General features: G+C 39.6%; 1 protein-coding gene across 1 annotated transcript in view; it reads left to right on the forward strand.

Annotated features, from left to right (window-relative positions):
- The window catches only part of LOC122564269 (acidic amino acid decarboxylase GADL1-like), a 68,867-nt gene that overhangs the window by 9,925 nt on the left and 41,369 nt on the right, over positions 1–17,573 (forward strand). The window contains exons 6-8 of the mRNA XM_043718944.1: positions 1,644–1,750; positions 5,357–5,472; positions 12,545–12,624. Of these exons, the coding sequence (XP_043574879.1) occupies positions 1,644–1,750; positions 5,357–5,472; positions 12,545–12,624 (303 nt within the window). The remainder of the gene's footprint in view (positions 1–1,643; positions 1,751–5,356; positions 5,473–12,544; positions 12,625–17,573) is intronic.

Below are 17,573 nucleotides of genomic sequence, written 5' to 3' on the forward strand. Positions count from 1 at the left end.
GCTTAACCCCATAGACAAGGCCCCAAAGGAATTCTAATTGGACTTTGGACTTTTGGACTCGAACTTGAAAGCAGGGACTGTATTATGTATTTAAGGATTTAATAATTGAATAAATTGTCTACTTGTTTCAGTTCTGTATGTCCTTTGCCTGGAGATATCGTGTGCTAATGTTGAGAAATTTCCCCCAGATCTAAGAGTGCAGGAAATACACCATATTTCTGGTTTAACTTTACTGTGTTTTCATAAGCAGTAAGTGTAGGGGAAATATATCCTCATTGCGTTTTTAAAAAAAGGAGAAAAAACAATTTGCTTACAGACGTTTGAGGGAAAATCAGGAGAGTGATTAGCTTTAAAACCTGTAAGCTGTTTGTAACATCAGACTATCTGAGAGACAGCAGTAAATGGAGGAAGACATTGAATCTGACTCTGTCCTAATGGATGTTTTGACTTAAATTGAACAGGGCTGGGAAACACGGGGCCCAGAATTTTCCACAACAAGCATATGCTATTATAACCCCTAGAGTTCAGATTAGATTAGATTCCCTACAGTGTGGAAACAGGCCCTTCGGCCCAACCAGTCCACACCGACCCTCCAAAGAGTAACCCATCCAGACCCATTTCTCTCTGACTAATGCACCTAACACTAAGGGGCAATTTAGCATGGCCGATTCACCTGACCTGCACATCTTTGGACTGTGGGAGGAAACTGGAGCACCAGAGAAAACCCATGCAGACATGGGGATAAAGTGCAAACTCCACACAGACAGACACTGAGGCTGGAATTGTACCTAGGACCCTGGTGCTGTGAGGCAGTTGTGCAAACCATTGAGCCACCGCACCACGTCCCCCACCCCAATGCAATATGAGAGACAAACTCATTCTCTCCAAAACGCCTTTGGTAAATTTAGTTCAGTCAACAATCACTTTGTTATTGGTTAGTCCTCAGAGGGTGAGTTTATGTAAATATTGTTTTTAGGACTCATATCCTTTTTCCCGGCCTCAGCTTGTATGAAATAAAACCAGAGAGTACAGGAAATACTCAGCAGGTCAAACAGTATCTGCAGTCAGGGAAAAAAAAACAAGTTTAATATTTCGGGACTATGACTTTTCATCAGAACTTGAGTTTGGTGAAAAATTCCCACATGGAGATGACTGTACTCCTGATCTTGGAAACTAAATCTTTTCTAGATCTCTTTCTATAGATTTATCCAATGTATGCATCGATATTAGAAGTCACTCTTTGTCCATTCATGTATCCATTTTTCACAAGGACAGTAGCGAGGTAAAGACCAGATTTACACCTTTACAATTGACTGATCTTAATTTTTGGTTGTTACACCAATCAGTGACAGGAGCTGCAGAAATCAGTTGAAACCAATTCATTTGGGAACGTTGCTGTATGGCAGTATTAGCAGTAGGTCCCATTGCAGGGATTTTTTTTCTGACCTTGCTTCTTGCTATTATATATGAGTGGGATCCAGTGTGACTCCATTGGTTTTAAATTTGCTGATGACGTAATGTCTGAATTTACAATGATTGGCAACAAAGTGCTGTGGCCTGTTGTGAAAGATGCTGTAGAAATGAAAGCTTTTCCTTTCTTTTAAAGTTGTGTTTTATCTCCCTATTTATTTTCTTCACTAAAGCTACACTTATGAGGTTGCACCAGTCTTTGTTCTCATGGAGGAAGTCGTTTTAAAGAAGATGCGGGAGCTTATAGGCTGGACAGAAGGAGATGGTATCTTCAGCCCTGGTAAGAAACAAATCTTTTCAGTATTTTAATTGACTGAAATAAGTTCCCTGCCATTAATCTTTCCAAGGCATGTGACCACTACCTACAGTGTTTGTTTGTTTTGATTGGCAGTCTTTAAAGTAGAGAGCAATTTTACTTGTTGTGCATATTGTTTATTACACATGCAGAGAAGGCTGCTATTCAGCTCATTGTGGCTGCGCTGGCTTTTTGCATGAGTTTATCTTTACAATAGTGAGATTTTACTTTGAAATTTCAAACATCCAAATTGTTTTATTCATTCATGGGATGAGGGCACTGATGGCTAGGACAATATTTATTCCCTATCCCAGAGGCAGTTTAAGAGTTCCATCACTATGGATCTGGAGTCACATATAAGCCAAACCAGGTAAGGATGGCAGTTTCCTTCTCTGAGGGTTTTTCCAATAATCCACAATGGTTTTATGGTCATCATTAGAATTTTATTTCCAGATTTTTAAAAAAATTCACATTTTACCATCTGCCTTGGCAGGATTTGAACCATGGGTACCTAGAACATTTCCTGGGTCTCGGGATTAATAGTCCAGAGATAATACTAAGAGGCCACCATCACTCCCTAATAAAGGTCATGTAATAGCTTTTAAAGCTGTTGAATAAGTTGAGAGGCCACAGGAGAGTTGGAAGGAAAAATTGGCTGAGTATTTGAGAAGGCAATAATGCAATAAAATAACAAGTTATAATTATTTTAATCAATCTGTTTGGACATATTAAGACATACCTCCAGGGCAGATGGGACTGAAACTCAGACTGTCTAGCCAGCAGGTAGGGACACTACCACTGTGCCATATGAGCCTTTACTAAGAACTTACATGATAGGATAGGAAGCCCTAAATCCAATGATACAGAACAGGCAGATTTGTAAGTTGAGTAGATGGAACATAAAATTGTAAAGATATTCATAATTAAGTGAATGGTCAGAATTATGACAAATTGATTACAATGTAGGTAAATATGAAGCCATCTACTTTGGACCCAAACATGATAGAACAGGGTAATCTCTAAATTATACAGTTATGGATGAATTATAAGAATATGAAGAAAACAAATCTTAGCCAACATCTTGAATCAAATCATCCTCAATCAAAGAAGCTATCGGTATTTCAATCAGTTGTGAATATAAAGCTAAACAACAAACAGTAATTTAGCTTTAAATTGATCTCAGTTTGTGCCTGCTATCACCTGACAAATTTGTGGCATTAGGAAACCAGATTCAAGGCTAAATGCTCAATCTGTTTGTCAAATGTAGCACAGTTGATTAAAATCTCCTGTTCCTAAAGGATTTCGATCAGCCCATGTATGAGAATTTGTTCCAAAACTTCAAACAAATCACTTTATTGACCATAATATATTGAGGAATCTGCCTTTATCTTCTGCCATATTTCCAGTCTGCCTGCTCTGGGGTTGTGGTTAGCTATCTTCCTACTTCTGACTACTGCTTGGATTTTTGTCTGCAAATCAGGTGCATGAGGTCAAGATGATTCCTGGCTCCACGAGCTTGACTTTTAGATGCCTGTCTGGACATAAAATCTTTGGTTTATGAGCGTTGTGCTCAAAGTTAGGGTGGGCGAACCTGGAAGTGGTGAGGCGAATGCCAGGTGTGGAGGTTGCTGGGAGGAAGGTCTGCCTCAGGTCTCCAGCCCTTTCCAAACTTTAAAAGAAAATGAAAAATAACAACACTCAAACCTCAAAACTACACACTGAACACATACTAACCATGCCCAATCCATGCCAACTCATGACATTGCATACCCTAAACCTAACACATAATCCTTCATAGCCTCCATGCCAATCTATGCCCCTGCACTCACCCCATACCCTTCATTCTAACCTAAGTACTTATATTCAACCCCCCCCATGCCCCTCATGTCCTTCACGCCGACCTGTATCTTTGTACTCAATACCATGACCTTTTATAGTTCTTGTGCCAACAGTGTCAACTGGTTCTAACCCATGCTGTCTACCACCCTTTGCCCTTACAACCACCACGCAAATTCACTCCATACCATGGAGCCAATTTGAATAAATAAAGCTTTTAGTATCTATTATGGAACCCAGTATATTTTTCTTAAAAATACTTTGCCATTGACAAAAACCCATTAATTATAATGAAATCCATGCAAATATCTTTTTTTATTCTTTATTCATTCATGGGATGTGGATTTTGCTGGCAATACTAGCATTTATTGTTCAACTAAGTGGCTTATTAGGCCATTTTAGTGAGTAGGTAAAAGGTAACCACAATTCTGTGGGTTTGGAGTCACATTTAGGCTAGACCAGGTAAAAGTGGCAGATTAATTTCAGTGGGGAATTTATCTATTTCGACAGTTTCCTTGTTCCACGAATCTTATCTACATTTTACATAGGTGTATGTCCCCTCTTAAATCATTATTGACATGTGACAGTGCAGAAACAGGCCATTCGACCATCAAGACTGCATGGACCCTTCCAAAGAGCATTACACCCAGGCTCACCCTATCCCTTAAACCCCACATGGGTTTTTACCATGGTAACCCACCAAACATGCACTAGACACTAGTGGGCAATTTCTAGACACTACAGGGCAATTTTTATTTTGGTAAGTCCACCTGACCTGCACATCTTTGGGAGGAAACCCACATAGACACTGGGACAACTGCAAATTCCACACAGACAGTTGACAAGGCAGGGAGCGAACCCAGGTCCTATAGAGATCTACAGCACAGAAAAGGGCTCTTTGACGCATTGAGTCTGCGTCAGTCAAAGGCAACAGTCTAACTATTCTAATCCTATTTTCTAGCACTTGGCCCATAGCCTTGTATGCCTTGGCATCATAAGAGTACATCTAAATACATCTTAATCATTATGAGGGTTTCTGCCTCTTATCTACCGTAAGGCAGCAGGCTAAGAAGAGAAGGATATAGTGAGTTGGAATCTTAGAGTGAAAAGTTGGTGTTGGTGCTAGAGAGATAAAGACCCAAAAGTGATTGTTTAAGCTGAGTACATTGAAGCTAAAGTGTATAGAAACTCTAGGAAGAACCTAGTTCCACTATAACAACTGAATCCCAAGTGACTTAAACCTATCAAGGTGTTAGATACAGAGATGCTGATGTGAGTATTATACAAGTGGTGTTTTGATTATTATATCAGAAGAGGTATTTTGAGAACTATACTATACAAAGCTTTTTTTGATTCTCTTCAATTTATAAGCAAATGTTTTAGGCCTGCTGGGATTATACTTTCACTGTGTGAAACAGTGATTGACAAAGGTAGTTTAGCATCACCATCCTGAGGACAATGGGCAATTAATGCTAGTTTGACAATCAATTCTCAATCAATTTGAAATTTAGATTGTATAGTTACACAACTGTTTTTGATATGAAGAACTGTAACAGTGGTTAGCAATGGTTAGTTCAGTTGGTTGCACAGCTGGACTGTATTGCTGAGTGATACCAATGGCTTGGGTTCAGTGCCTGTACCAGCCGTGATAGTATGCTGTATCCATGTCTTGCTACGCTGTTTATGTAGAGTTATTTTTCCACAACATAATTTTTCAGTTAAATAATGATTTTTCTTATATTTTATCCTAAACAGGGGGCTCTGTTTCTAATATGTATGCTGTCAATCTTGCTCGGTACAAGTGCTGTCCAGATTTAAAGGAGACTGGACTTTCAGGTTCACCCCCTTTGGCAATGTTTACATCTGAGGAGGTAGGTTGGACACATTCGAATCCCATTTAAGTTGCTTGTAGTAAGAGATCTTGATGGAATATGTTGGCCTCCATATTCTTGGAAGATTGGAGGCACTTAACTGCAGTCTATTGAAAAAGAAGTGCATAAAGAATGAGTTCACGTTCTTTGGTGGATGAAGGTTTGGAAATCACAGAGCCATAGAGGTCTACAGCACAGAAAAGAGCTCTTTGACGCATTGAGTCCATGTCAGTCAAAGACAACAGTCTTACTTTTCTAACGCTATTTTCTGGCACTTGGTCCATAGCCTTTTACGCCTTGGCATCATAAGTGTACATCTAAATACATCTTAATCGTTATGAGGGTTTCTGCCTCTATTATCTTGCAGGCAGTGAGTTTCAGATTCTCACCACCCTCTGGGTGAAAAGATCTTCTCTCACATCTCCTCTAAACTTCCTGCCCTTTTCTTTCAATCTATGCCCCACTGTCATTGATCCCTCTGTCAAGGGAGAGTTTATGCCCCTCATAATTTTATGCATCTCAGTCATGTTCCCCTCAGTTTCTTGTCCTTTAAGGAAAACCACACCAGTCTATCTATTCTCTCTTTACATAACTAAAACATTCCAGCTTGGGCAACATACTGGTAAATCTCCTCTGTGCCCTCTCCAATGCAATCTGTCCTATAATGTGGATTTCAGAACTGTGCACAGTTATTAACTGTGGCCTAACCAACCTTTTAAGTGTGACCTCCCTGCTCTTAAATTCTATATCTCGGATAAAACAGACAAATAGCTAATATGCCATCTTAACCACTTTATCTATCTGTCCTGCAACCTTATGGACCCAGTAGAGATGCACATCAGTGTCCCTCTGATCCACAGGATCCTACCATTCATCTTGTATTCACATGCCTTCTTTGTCCTGCCCAAGTGCATCACCTCTCATTTTTCTGAATTGAATTCCATTTTCCACTGATTAGCCCATTTGATCAGCCCGCCTATATCCTCTTCTACTCTAAGACTATTCTCTTCACTAATTACTATCTCATCAATTTTCGTATCATCAGCAAACCTACAGATCAACTCTCCCACATTCAAGTCTAAATATATATATATTTTATATATATAAATCACAAACAGCTAGGCCCAGCACTGCACCTTGCAGGACCCTACTAGACACAGGCTTTCAGTCACAAAAACACCCCTCAACATCTGCTCCTGAAACTTCTAGATCCAACTTGCCAAATTTCTTTAGTGAAGGTAACAGCCTATGGGATCTATCAGTTTCCCATGTAGGACCTTACCAAAAGCATTGCTGAAGTCCTAAGTAGACCACGTCAAATGCATTGCCCTCACCTACACACTTAGTAATCTCTTCAAAAAATTTGACCTCACCTTAAGAAAACCACATTGACTGTTCTTGAATAATCCCCGCCTCTCTTAATGCAGATTTTTGCTTTTAATAGTTTCTGTACCACTGAGGTTTGAATGACAATCCGGTAGTTTCCAGGTTTTTCCCTTCTTGGCTGTCCTCCAGTCCTCAGAAAGTCTCCTTGGCCAGAGAGGAATTGAAAATTATTGCCCGCATCGGTGCTATTTCCTTCCTTGCCTCACTCATCGGCATAGGTTGGATTACATCTTGCCATGAATATTTATCTACTTTCAATCCTGCCAGACTGTTCAGAACCTCTCCTCTCTCTATGTTAATTTCTTTAAATATATCATCCTCCTTCTCTGTACACCAACATTATCCCAATTGCCAATCAACAGCAAGATAAGGTCTTCATTTAGAATCCGATCTACACATACAAATTACCATTGTGATTGTTAATGAGCCTTACTCTTTCCCTAATCGTCCCTCTTGTGTAGGGCTTCTTACATACTGGCTTAAAAAAAATCTCTTTTGGATACATTTTACGAATTCTGCTTCCTCTAAACCTTTCACATTATGATTGACCCAATTAATATTTGCGATGTTGAAATCCCTTACTATATTATCTGCTGTTGTATTTAGAGTTATAGAGTCATAGAAACGTACAGCATGGAAACAGACCCTTCAGTCCAACCCGTCCATGCCAACCAGATATCCTAACCCAATCTCGTCCCACCTGCCAGCACTGGCCCATATCCCTCCAAACCCTTCCTATTCCTATACTCATCCAAATGCCTTTTAAATGTTGCAATCGTACCAGCCTCCACCACTTCCTCAGGCAGCTCATTCCATACATGTACCACCCTCTGTGTGAAAAAATTGCCCCTTAGGTCTCTTTTATATCTTGCCCATCTCATCCTAAACCTATGCCTTCTAGTTCTGGACTCCCTGACCCCGGAGAAAAGACCTTGTCTGTTTATCCTATCCATGCCCGTCATAATTTTGTAAACCTCTATAAGGTCACCCGTCAGCCTCCGACGCTCCAGGGAAAACAACCCCAGCCTGTTCAACCTCTCCCTATAGTTCAAATCCTCCAACCCTGGCAATATCCTTGTAAATCATTTCTGAACCCTTTCAAGTTTCACAACATCTTTCCGATAGGAAGGAGACCAGAATTGCACACAATATTCCAACAGTGGCTGAACCAATGTCCTGTACAGCCGCAACATGAACTCTCAACACGTGTACTCAATACTCTGACCAATAAAGGAAAGCATACAAAATGCCTTCTTCACTATCCTATCTACCTGCGACTCCACTTTCAAGGAGCTATGAACCTGCACTCCAAGGTCTCTTTGTTCAGCAACACTTCCTAGGACCTTACTATTAAGTGTATAAGTCTTGCTAAGATTCTACCTTTGAGCCAGTTCTGTATCCAAATGGCTAGTTCTCCCTGTATTCCATGAGATCTAACCTTGCTAATCGGTCTCCCATGGGGAACCTTGTCGAACGCCTTTCTGAAGTCCATATAGATCACAACTACCACTATGCCCTCATCAATCCTCTTTGTTACTTACTCAAAAAACTCAATCAAGTTTGTGAGACATGATTTCCCATGCACAAAGCCACATTGACTATCCCTAATCAGTCCTTGCCTTTCAAAATACATGTACATCCTGTCCCTCAGGAGTCCATCCAACAACTTGCCCACCACCGACATCAGGCTCACTGGTCTATGGTTCCCTGGCTTGTCCTTACTAAGAGAAAGTGAGGACTGCAGATGCTGGAGATCAGAGCTGAAAACGCGTTGCTGGAAAAGCGCAGCAGGTCAGGCAGCATCCAAAGAGCAGGAGAATCGACGTTTCGGGCATGAGCCCTTCTTCAGGAATCACTACCCTTACTACCCTTCTTATACAGTGGCACCATGTTAGCCAACCTCCAGTTTTCTGGCACCTTACCTGTGACTATCTCAGCAAGAGGCCCAGCAATCACTTCCCCAGCTTCCCACAGAGTTCTCGGGTACACCTGATCAGGTCCTCAGGATTTATCCACCTTTACCTATTTCAAGACATTCAGCATTTCCTTCTCTGTATTTCTGAACATTTTGCAAGATGTCACCATCTATTTCCCTACAGTCTATATCGTCCATATCCTTTTCCACAGTAAATACTGATGCAAAATACTCATTTAGTATCTTCCTCTTAAATCCTCCCATCTCTCTCCATCTCTCTCTCTCTCTCTCTCTCTCTCTCTCTCTCTCCTGCAATGACCTCACCATGTGCTTCCTTTGTCTGCTCTTCTCCCTTTTAAAACTGCTGTTTTTTGACTTTTTTTTCCAAAGTTCCAAAACAATGCAACGGCATATAAAACAGTAATTGCTGCTCCTGGAATTCGAGGAAATCACCTCCAGCACCTAAAATACTTCAAAAAAGGAGCAGCTGTTATAGCCAGAAACTTTTCCCATCCTCCATCTTGGATTACCCAAAATCCTATTTCTCTCAGAATGTTAGGGGACCTCTTGTGCACTCCCAGCAATCTGATTGCTCCACTTTGGTCTTCAAGATCTACCTATATAGCTTCATTTGAGGAGCCTTCTAAGATGTCATCCCTGTTTTCTGCTGTAATTGATTTTGTGATCAACATTGTGACACTCCTCCACTTTTACCTCTTCCCCTGTCTCACCTGAAGACCCTATATCCTGGAATGTTGAGCTGCCAATCCCCCCCTCAATCAGGTTTCAGTGATAGCAATTATAACATACCTGGATGTTATAATTTTGGACCCTCAACCCATCACTTTTTAGTCAGACTCCTTGCATTCAAGTAAATACCATCCAATGTTGTTAAACCTTCTTGTGCCTTAACTGGCCTGCACTTTCTATGCCTCATTCACTTCCTTGCTGTCTTTTAATTTTCGCTGTTCATCTCCACTGCTGAGGAGAAAGTGAGTCTGCAGATGCTGGAGATCAAAGTTGAAACTTTATTGCTGGAACAGCACAGCAGGTCAGGCAGCATCCAGGGAACAGGAGATTCGACGTTTCGGGCACAGGCCTGAAGAAGGGCCTGTGCCCGAAACGTCGAATCTCCTGTTCCCTGGATGCTGCCTGACCTGCTGTGCTGTTCCAGCAATAAAATCTCCACTGCTGAACCTTCTCTCAACCCATTTCCTGCCAGGTTAGTTTAAATTCTCCCTGGTAACACAAGCAAACCTTCCTGCAAGGATATTGGTCTCTTCCAGTTCAGCTGCAATCCACCATCCCAAAAATGATACAATGTCCAAGAAATCTAAGGCTCTCCCTTTGCACCATTTCTCCAGCCGTACGTTCTTCTGGACTGACCTCCTATTTCTATACTGTCAAAGTAATCCCGAGATTACTACCTCTTGGGTCCTGCTTTTTAATCTAATTCTTAGCTCCCTAAATTCTGCTCTAAGACCTCATCCATTTTTTCACCTGTGCAAATACATAACACAATCTCTGTTTATTTGGCTTCCTCCTTCAGAATGTTCACCAGCCTTTCCTTGGCATTCCACAATCTACCACCAAGGGCTGCAGCATACCATCCTAGAATCTGTTTTGTGGCTGCAGAAATGCCTATCTCTATCCCTCACAGTTAAATCTCCTAACCCTCTCACACTGCTGTTCTTCTTCCTTCTCTCTTGTGCAGCAGACACACCCATGGTGAAGTCGGCTGCCATTTCTTTTCCCACAGTTATCTCTCCCAACAGTATCCAAAATAGTATATCTGCTAAAAAGTGGTTGGGCAATGGGGGATATTTTTTACCAATTGCCTCCCTCTACTCAGCCTGGTGATCACCATGCTCTTGCTGCCTGTTCAGTCTTAACTAGTGGTATGATCACTTCATTGAATGTGCAGTCTATGACACATTCAGCATCATGGATGTTTCACAGTGAATTCACCTGCAGCATCTCCAGCTCTGAAACACAGTGAGCCAGTAACTGCAGCTGGATGTACAGTCATTCTTGTACATGTGCTCACCAGGGCGTACTAAAGCCTCCATAATTTGCCACGTAGCACGGAGGAATGCATCAAGGGTGTGAGCTCTGCTGTCGTAACTTCTTTTAAGCCCCTAACCTATGCACTTATAAAACAAAAATGTTAATTTTCATTATGTAAGAATATTAGTAACTCACTTCACTTATGCTAATTGTACTTACTACCCTACTTTGCTAACTTATAATACTTTGTATATTGAGCCTAACTTTCACTTATTCATGTTGCTTCTTAGCTAATCCCCTCTTCCAAAAATACAGTTTTATAATCATGAGCCAATTAAACCAAAGTGAATCTGAATGAGGAACATGGAATATTAGGAACAGAAATAGTTTATTCAGTGTTTCCAGCCTGTTTTCACTATTTGATTAGATCATGGCTAATTCTCAACTCCATTTATCTGTTTTAGCTCTATTTCATTTGATACACTTAACAAAAATCTTATTGATCTCATAGTTGAAAGCTTCCAAGCACAAAAGGAAAAAAGACAGGGAATCAATATGGAAGTGCTTTTGTGCCTGACAACAGCACAGGAAATTATTTAGTCTTCATCATGAAAGAGCAATCGTTCATAAATGCTGAGATAACTTTGCCATTCAGTGAAAGTGTCAGGCTATAATGTATTAAAAACAAGGGAGGAAAGTACATTTTTATTAAGAAACAAATGTAAAGGACTATAGCCCCAGAAGTATCCAACTTCGAAGTAGATAAACTTGCAGCTTAGAAGGAGGCCATTCAGCCCATCATGACTGCATTGGTTATCTGAAAGAGTTAGCCTCATTCTATTCGCTTTTCTGTATTCGTCTATTTAAATGTTTCTTCTTCAAATAATTAGCCACTTCTCTTTTAAAATCTATTATGGACTTTGCATCCAGCATTATTTCTGATAACACATTACATCTCCTAACAGCTCATTGTAAAAAAAACAAATCTGCTAATCTGTTCCTTCATCTTAATTTGGGTCCTTTCCTTACCAATTTATGGAAATAGATTTAATTCCCAATTTGCTACATGAAACAACTTTGCAATTTTGAAAATCCATCTTGGGCTTTCTGAAAACCTTTGTTGTAATTAAAAGGATGCCAGATTTTCTAGTCATATCTCATAACTAAAATATATCATTTCTTGTATCATCTGAGTGAATTACTGCTGTACTATTTCAATGTCCTTGATGCCACCAAGATTGCAAAAAGGAGTTGGAGGACAAGGTTAATCAAGAGGTACTTAGATTTTAACAGCCTGAAGTTTATGGGAGGTCAGGAAGACAGAGAGAGATCAGGAGTTTCACTGTTCTGAGATGCTTGAAAAGATTTTAAGATAAACAGATTGAGACCTTTTCCATGATTTAGTAACAGTTTTTTCCCCTGCATCCAACCTTTATTCCACCTGCTATGCAAACCAAAACCTGGGTTGCTTCTTGAACTCAGCTTGTTATCCTGTGTACAGTGCTCTTGCTGGTTGTGTATTTGTAATTGACAAATCTCTTCTTGTAGAATCCATTATAGAGATGGGAAACATTATAAATACACATCCTTGCACCCACAACATTTTCTTCAGATTTACAACATTTTTAAAGAAAATCATACAGAAATATTATTTCAGTTTTTTTTAAAACTGTTCAGTTCTGGCTCTTAAAAGTTGGACTGTGAAGCAATATGACATAACCCAGATTAATAAAAATTATTTAAGCTGTCTTTTCTTTTCCATAGAGTCACTACTCTGTGAAAAAAGCTGCTGCCTTCCTTGGAATTGGCACTCGAAACGTCTACATGGTGAAAGCTGACAAAAGGTCAGAAGAATTACTGTTTAAACTGAAACAATGGTTTGGCTAATTACAGTTAATGTTGTCTGGCATTCTTGGTCTGCCCCTTATCATTAAGACCAGTGTATGCAAATAGGTTCCCTGGTTAAACATGGTTACTCAAACATCAACAATACATTTCATCAGATGAAAAATCTTCATAATGTCTTACTCAACACTTGTTTGTAAATGAAATGTTGCTTCTTGTTTGCTGTTTAAACAGGAATTAGCAGATGAAAGATGACCAAGGTACATTTTCAATTTGGTATGCATATGGATGCAGTTCTGTCCAGTTTATTCTTATTAGATTTTTGTAACAGTTTGATGGAACTGAATGGCTTGCTAGGCCATTTCAGAGAGCAATTAAGAGTCATACACATTGCTGTGGGTTCGAGTAACGTAGAGACTAAACCAAGTAAGGTTAGCAGATTTTATTCATTGAGGGATCAGCTGGGTTTTTGCAATAATCTAATTTCATGGCCACCTTTATTGATATTAGTTCACCTACCAACTTGGTTGTATGGTAAAACAATAATGGAAGTGTTAATTACCCATGACAATCAATATTGGTTGCTATTTCTATTTCTAGGTAGTCAGTGTGCAAAAGCCTCATGTAAAAGGGGAAGAAAGCCCCCAATGAAGAGATCTGGGGACTATAGGTCCAAAGACCTTGATCCTCCCAGACATAGCACAGTTAACATATGCTTTTGTCAAATGAGTGAATGTATACTTAGCCCAGGCACAGCCATACTCAGCTGTCAGCCCTAGGTTTGTGGAACCAATCTTCTTTTGTGTCGAAGATCAATACGTTCAAATACCACTCTACACTGCATAGTCCAATTTGATACTACTAACAGAGTAATGGAGATGCTATGACTCGAACAGGAAATGTGCACTGGTAAATCAAGCTCCACGACTCTGCATGTATAAATGTTTTATTTAGTCACCAAAGTAGTCACTTTCCCTTTTGTCCTACTATCCATAAAAAAACACAACAGGTAAATTGGTAAACAACTAAGCTACAATACAGAATTAAACTTTGTCCCTTTACGTCCAAACACACACATTCACAAAACAAGCAGGACGATACAGCTATTCAGAGTAATGTGGTTTAAATAAAATGAAAAAGAGAAAACAACACAATGGGATAAGAGTCCCAACTCAAAGGATAAAATGGACACACTTCTCATTGTCCAACTGATTTTCTGCCAGTGGGATGAAATGCTGACAATTTTGGAATCAACTAAACTTCAAAACTGACTTGAATTCAGTGGAGAGTCAGTTGGAAATTCTGACATTTGATTTTATCAGGCTACCCAGAATATTTCAGCCAAGACAGAGAAATCCTTGTAGTTGGTTCTACCTCAGGGCTTTCTCCACATAACCCAACTAGCTATACTGAAACAGCAGCAACTCCAGTCCAAAGGCTGTTCTTAAGCCAGCTTTAGCATAGGACCTCCCCTAAAACAATTTGTCCAAAAGTTCTAATAATAAAGCCAATCTCTTATCTCTGTTGCAAGCTTTACTTGCTTTCTCTCCATAAAGTCATTTGACTAGTTGTAGGTGAATACACTTTAACTTTTGACTTTTCAGACCCAATAAGTCACATGGCAAATTTTCTGCAACTCAGAAATTGTCCTAATGCTTCATTCACAGTTATTTCTAAGGATTATCTGTTTCAGAGACATTAAACCTGTTTCCTCTTGCACGTGAACATAAATCCTGTGATAGGATTTCGAATAAGGGTGTGAGTTCTAGGACTACATCTAGCTTTTAACAAATATTACTGGTACAGTTGATTCAATCATCATCAATCATCATCTCATTGCTGTTTGTGTTACTTTGCAGTGCTAAAATTGGCCGACACATTCCCTTTTTATCATAGCAGAACAAAAGGTTACTGAAATTACATAATTTAGAACACCTGGGAGGAAAATAGTCAATAATAAACTATTAGTTGCTGCCTTCAATATCTTAAATTCATTTCAAAATGCCTCTTATACTCCTCTCATGTCTCTCTTGGCTGCTCACCTAATTTTCATGACAGTGTTTAACACAGATTCTAAGCAAAAATGTTGAAACTTATTTTATTAAACAGTTGCTATTTGGAAACATTATTGGCAACAAAAATCTGAAATTAGAACACAACAGATATCAATATCCTGCTTGCTTTCTTGATTTTCAGTGGCAGTGGACTTGCATCATACAATAATTTATGACTAATGGAATATTTTTTATTTTTACTTTTATTCTGATGTATAAAAATCTGCCATATGATTTAATTATTCTAATAAATCTAGAAAAATATAAAATGGAATGATTTGATTGTTCTGTTTGGTCCCTATGGTTTATCATCCTGCTCTTACAGATGCCAGCTATTTTTGCACATATTGAATATTGATATGCATCAGGTACAAATGATTTCATGTGCACAAAGTTATTTGTGGTGAGACTATTGCCTGACAGAAACAGCAGCTCCAGTAATCCCTACTGGCCTTTGTTTATGCCTCTTAGCGCAGGTGTGCAGCTCTCAGATTCAGTCACATGAGACATGAAAGCCACTTTTATTTCCATTACTTATTCAAGCACAACCATTTCTGACTAACACTTTGGTCAAATTGAGTGCATTGACAAGCTGTGTGAAAGCTATTGCATCAGTTCATAAGCAAAAGAAAAGATTATTCTTAACGATTGTGGTTGAAATTTTACTTGACCTGTACAAAAGGAAAACAGAAGATGAAAGCTGTCTCCTCAATTTTGTTTGAAGAGAAAAGAGATCTCCCTACATATTTGGTCTTTGCTAATTTTAGAGGCAGCGTATTTGCAGTTTGAATGCATGTGGATTGATAATTATTCAGGTTGAATTACAGGCTCATTTAGATGATAAATAAATCCAACGCTTTAAGGTAACACTGCCGCACAATTAAACCTCATGTCCCACATGTTTGCAAAAACAAAATACACACCCAAAGTCCGCAATTCTTGCTTTTTCTGTCATATGGAGAAGTGTGTTTTTTTTTATTCCAGTGTCCTGGTGTATTTTATAGCAAATTGATGAGCTCTTGCTATGTTAAGTCATGGAAATACAAAAAAAATTCAAAATGGAAACAATCAAGTTGTAAAAGAGATTGGCTGTGTAAGAGAAAGCTACTTTTACCATTTAGGTAAATGATTGGTTTCGCTGCTAGACTTTTTTTGAGATGATTTAGAAACGTTTATACAGCAGAGGCTTCTTAATGGAGACAAAGCAGCATAGGAAAATGTTCATTTGCAAAGCAACACCTCATATTTTTAATGCGTACAGAAGTCTTTGCGAACTATGAGAACTTGTACTTAAAAAGCATATGCTGATATGGACTGGATGTAAGTTTGCTCGCTGAGCTGTAAGGTTTGTTTTTGTCACCGTACTAGATAACATCAGTGAGCATCCGGTAAAGCACTGGTGGTAAGGCCCGTTTTTTATTTGTGTTTAGGTTGTGTTTGGGTTGTTGACATCATTTCTTGTGATGTAATTTCCTATGGTGATGTCATTTCCTGTTTTTTTTTCTCAGGGGGTGGGTAAATAGGATCCAAGTCAATGTGTTTGTTGATAGTGTTCTAGTTGGAATGTCATACTTCTAGGAATTCTCACGCGTGTCTCTGTTCGGCTTGTCCGAGGATGGATATGTTGTCACAGTCGAAGTGGCGTCCTTCCTCATCTGTATGTAAAGATACTAGTGAGAGTGGGTCATGTCTTTGGTGGCTAGTTGATGTTCATGTATCCTGATGGCTTTCCATCACAATGACTTAGATCCCATTTACCACCCCCTGAGAAAAAGAAAAGGAAATGACATAACAGGAAATTACATCACCACAGGAAATGATGTCATAACCCAAGGAAACCTCAACACAAACAAAAAGCGGGCCATACCACCAGTGCTTCACCGGAGGCTCACAGATTATGTTACCTAATATGGTGACAATATGTCTGAAAACAAACATTCCAATGCAGCGAGCAAATTTATATCCAGAACCTCAACCTGAGCTACAAATCTCAAAATTCACTGACATGGACTCATTTTTGCCATTGCCTGAGATCAAGAGATGAGAGTGTGGTGCTGGAAAAGCACAGCAGGTCAGGCAGCATCTGAGGAACAGGACAATCAACATTTTGGGTAAACACCCTTCATCAGGAGCTACTGCTTGTGATCTCTATCAACACTTTAAGCCTTCCAAGGTCCTGTCCTGTAAGCTATTTTCAATAGGGACCTGCTTCCTCTATTGATTTCAATGTTTAGTCTTTGCATTAATAACTCAAAATTCACAATTTGCTTCAAGCAATAATGCCCTTATTGATTGTTAATTCTTACCCATACAGTACAATCATACTTCAGATATGAGAGTCAATACTCACCCTTTGCCTTAATTGCTTGGTTTCTCTGAGGTGCAGACAAACAGTAGTGATCTGTCCACCTTTTGCTGTGCTCTTCTTAGCTGAACAAGCTATCGCCTTCCTTCATGAACTGTGCTGAAATGGGTCACTGCTTCCCACTTTGCCCATACACCTTTTCTGATTGGCCTAGTTTTCCTGATAGTGGCAATCTGTGGTGGTCCATTTTCAGTGATTGTGATAGTCTATGACTGGTCCATTTTGGCACACACTCTGGAACAGAAAGGTCCTAGTATCCATTGGCCACTTCTTTCTGAACATGTTTACATTCATGGAAACCGGGCTATTCTAGTGGATGTTCAGATACACTTCCTGTTTTTTCCAACTAGTTTGTTTAAAAGCTGGGAAAAGAGCGGAGCCTTTTTATCCATCTCTCTGTACTCTCACTAACCCACACACATTGTTTGTTTGAGGGCTCTTGTGGCACACTGATGGAGTTGCTTCCTTTGGTCCAGAAGGCCCAGGTTCACCTCCCACCTGCTTCAGAGATGTGTCTGAACAGATTGAT

The sequence above is a fragment of the Chiloscyllium plagiosum genome, chromosome 29 (assembly GCF_004010195.1).
Source record: "Chiloscyllium plagiosum isolate BGI_BamShark_2017 chromosome 29, ASM401019v2, whole genome shotgun sequence".
NCBI classification, from domain to species: Eukaryota; Metazoa; Chordata; class Chondrichthyes; order Orectolobiformes; family Hemiscylliidae; genus Chiloscyllium; species Chiloscyllium plagiosum.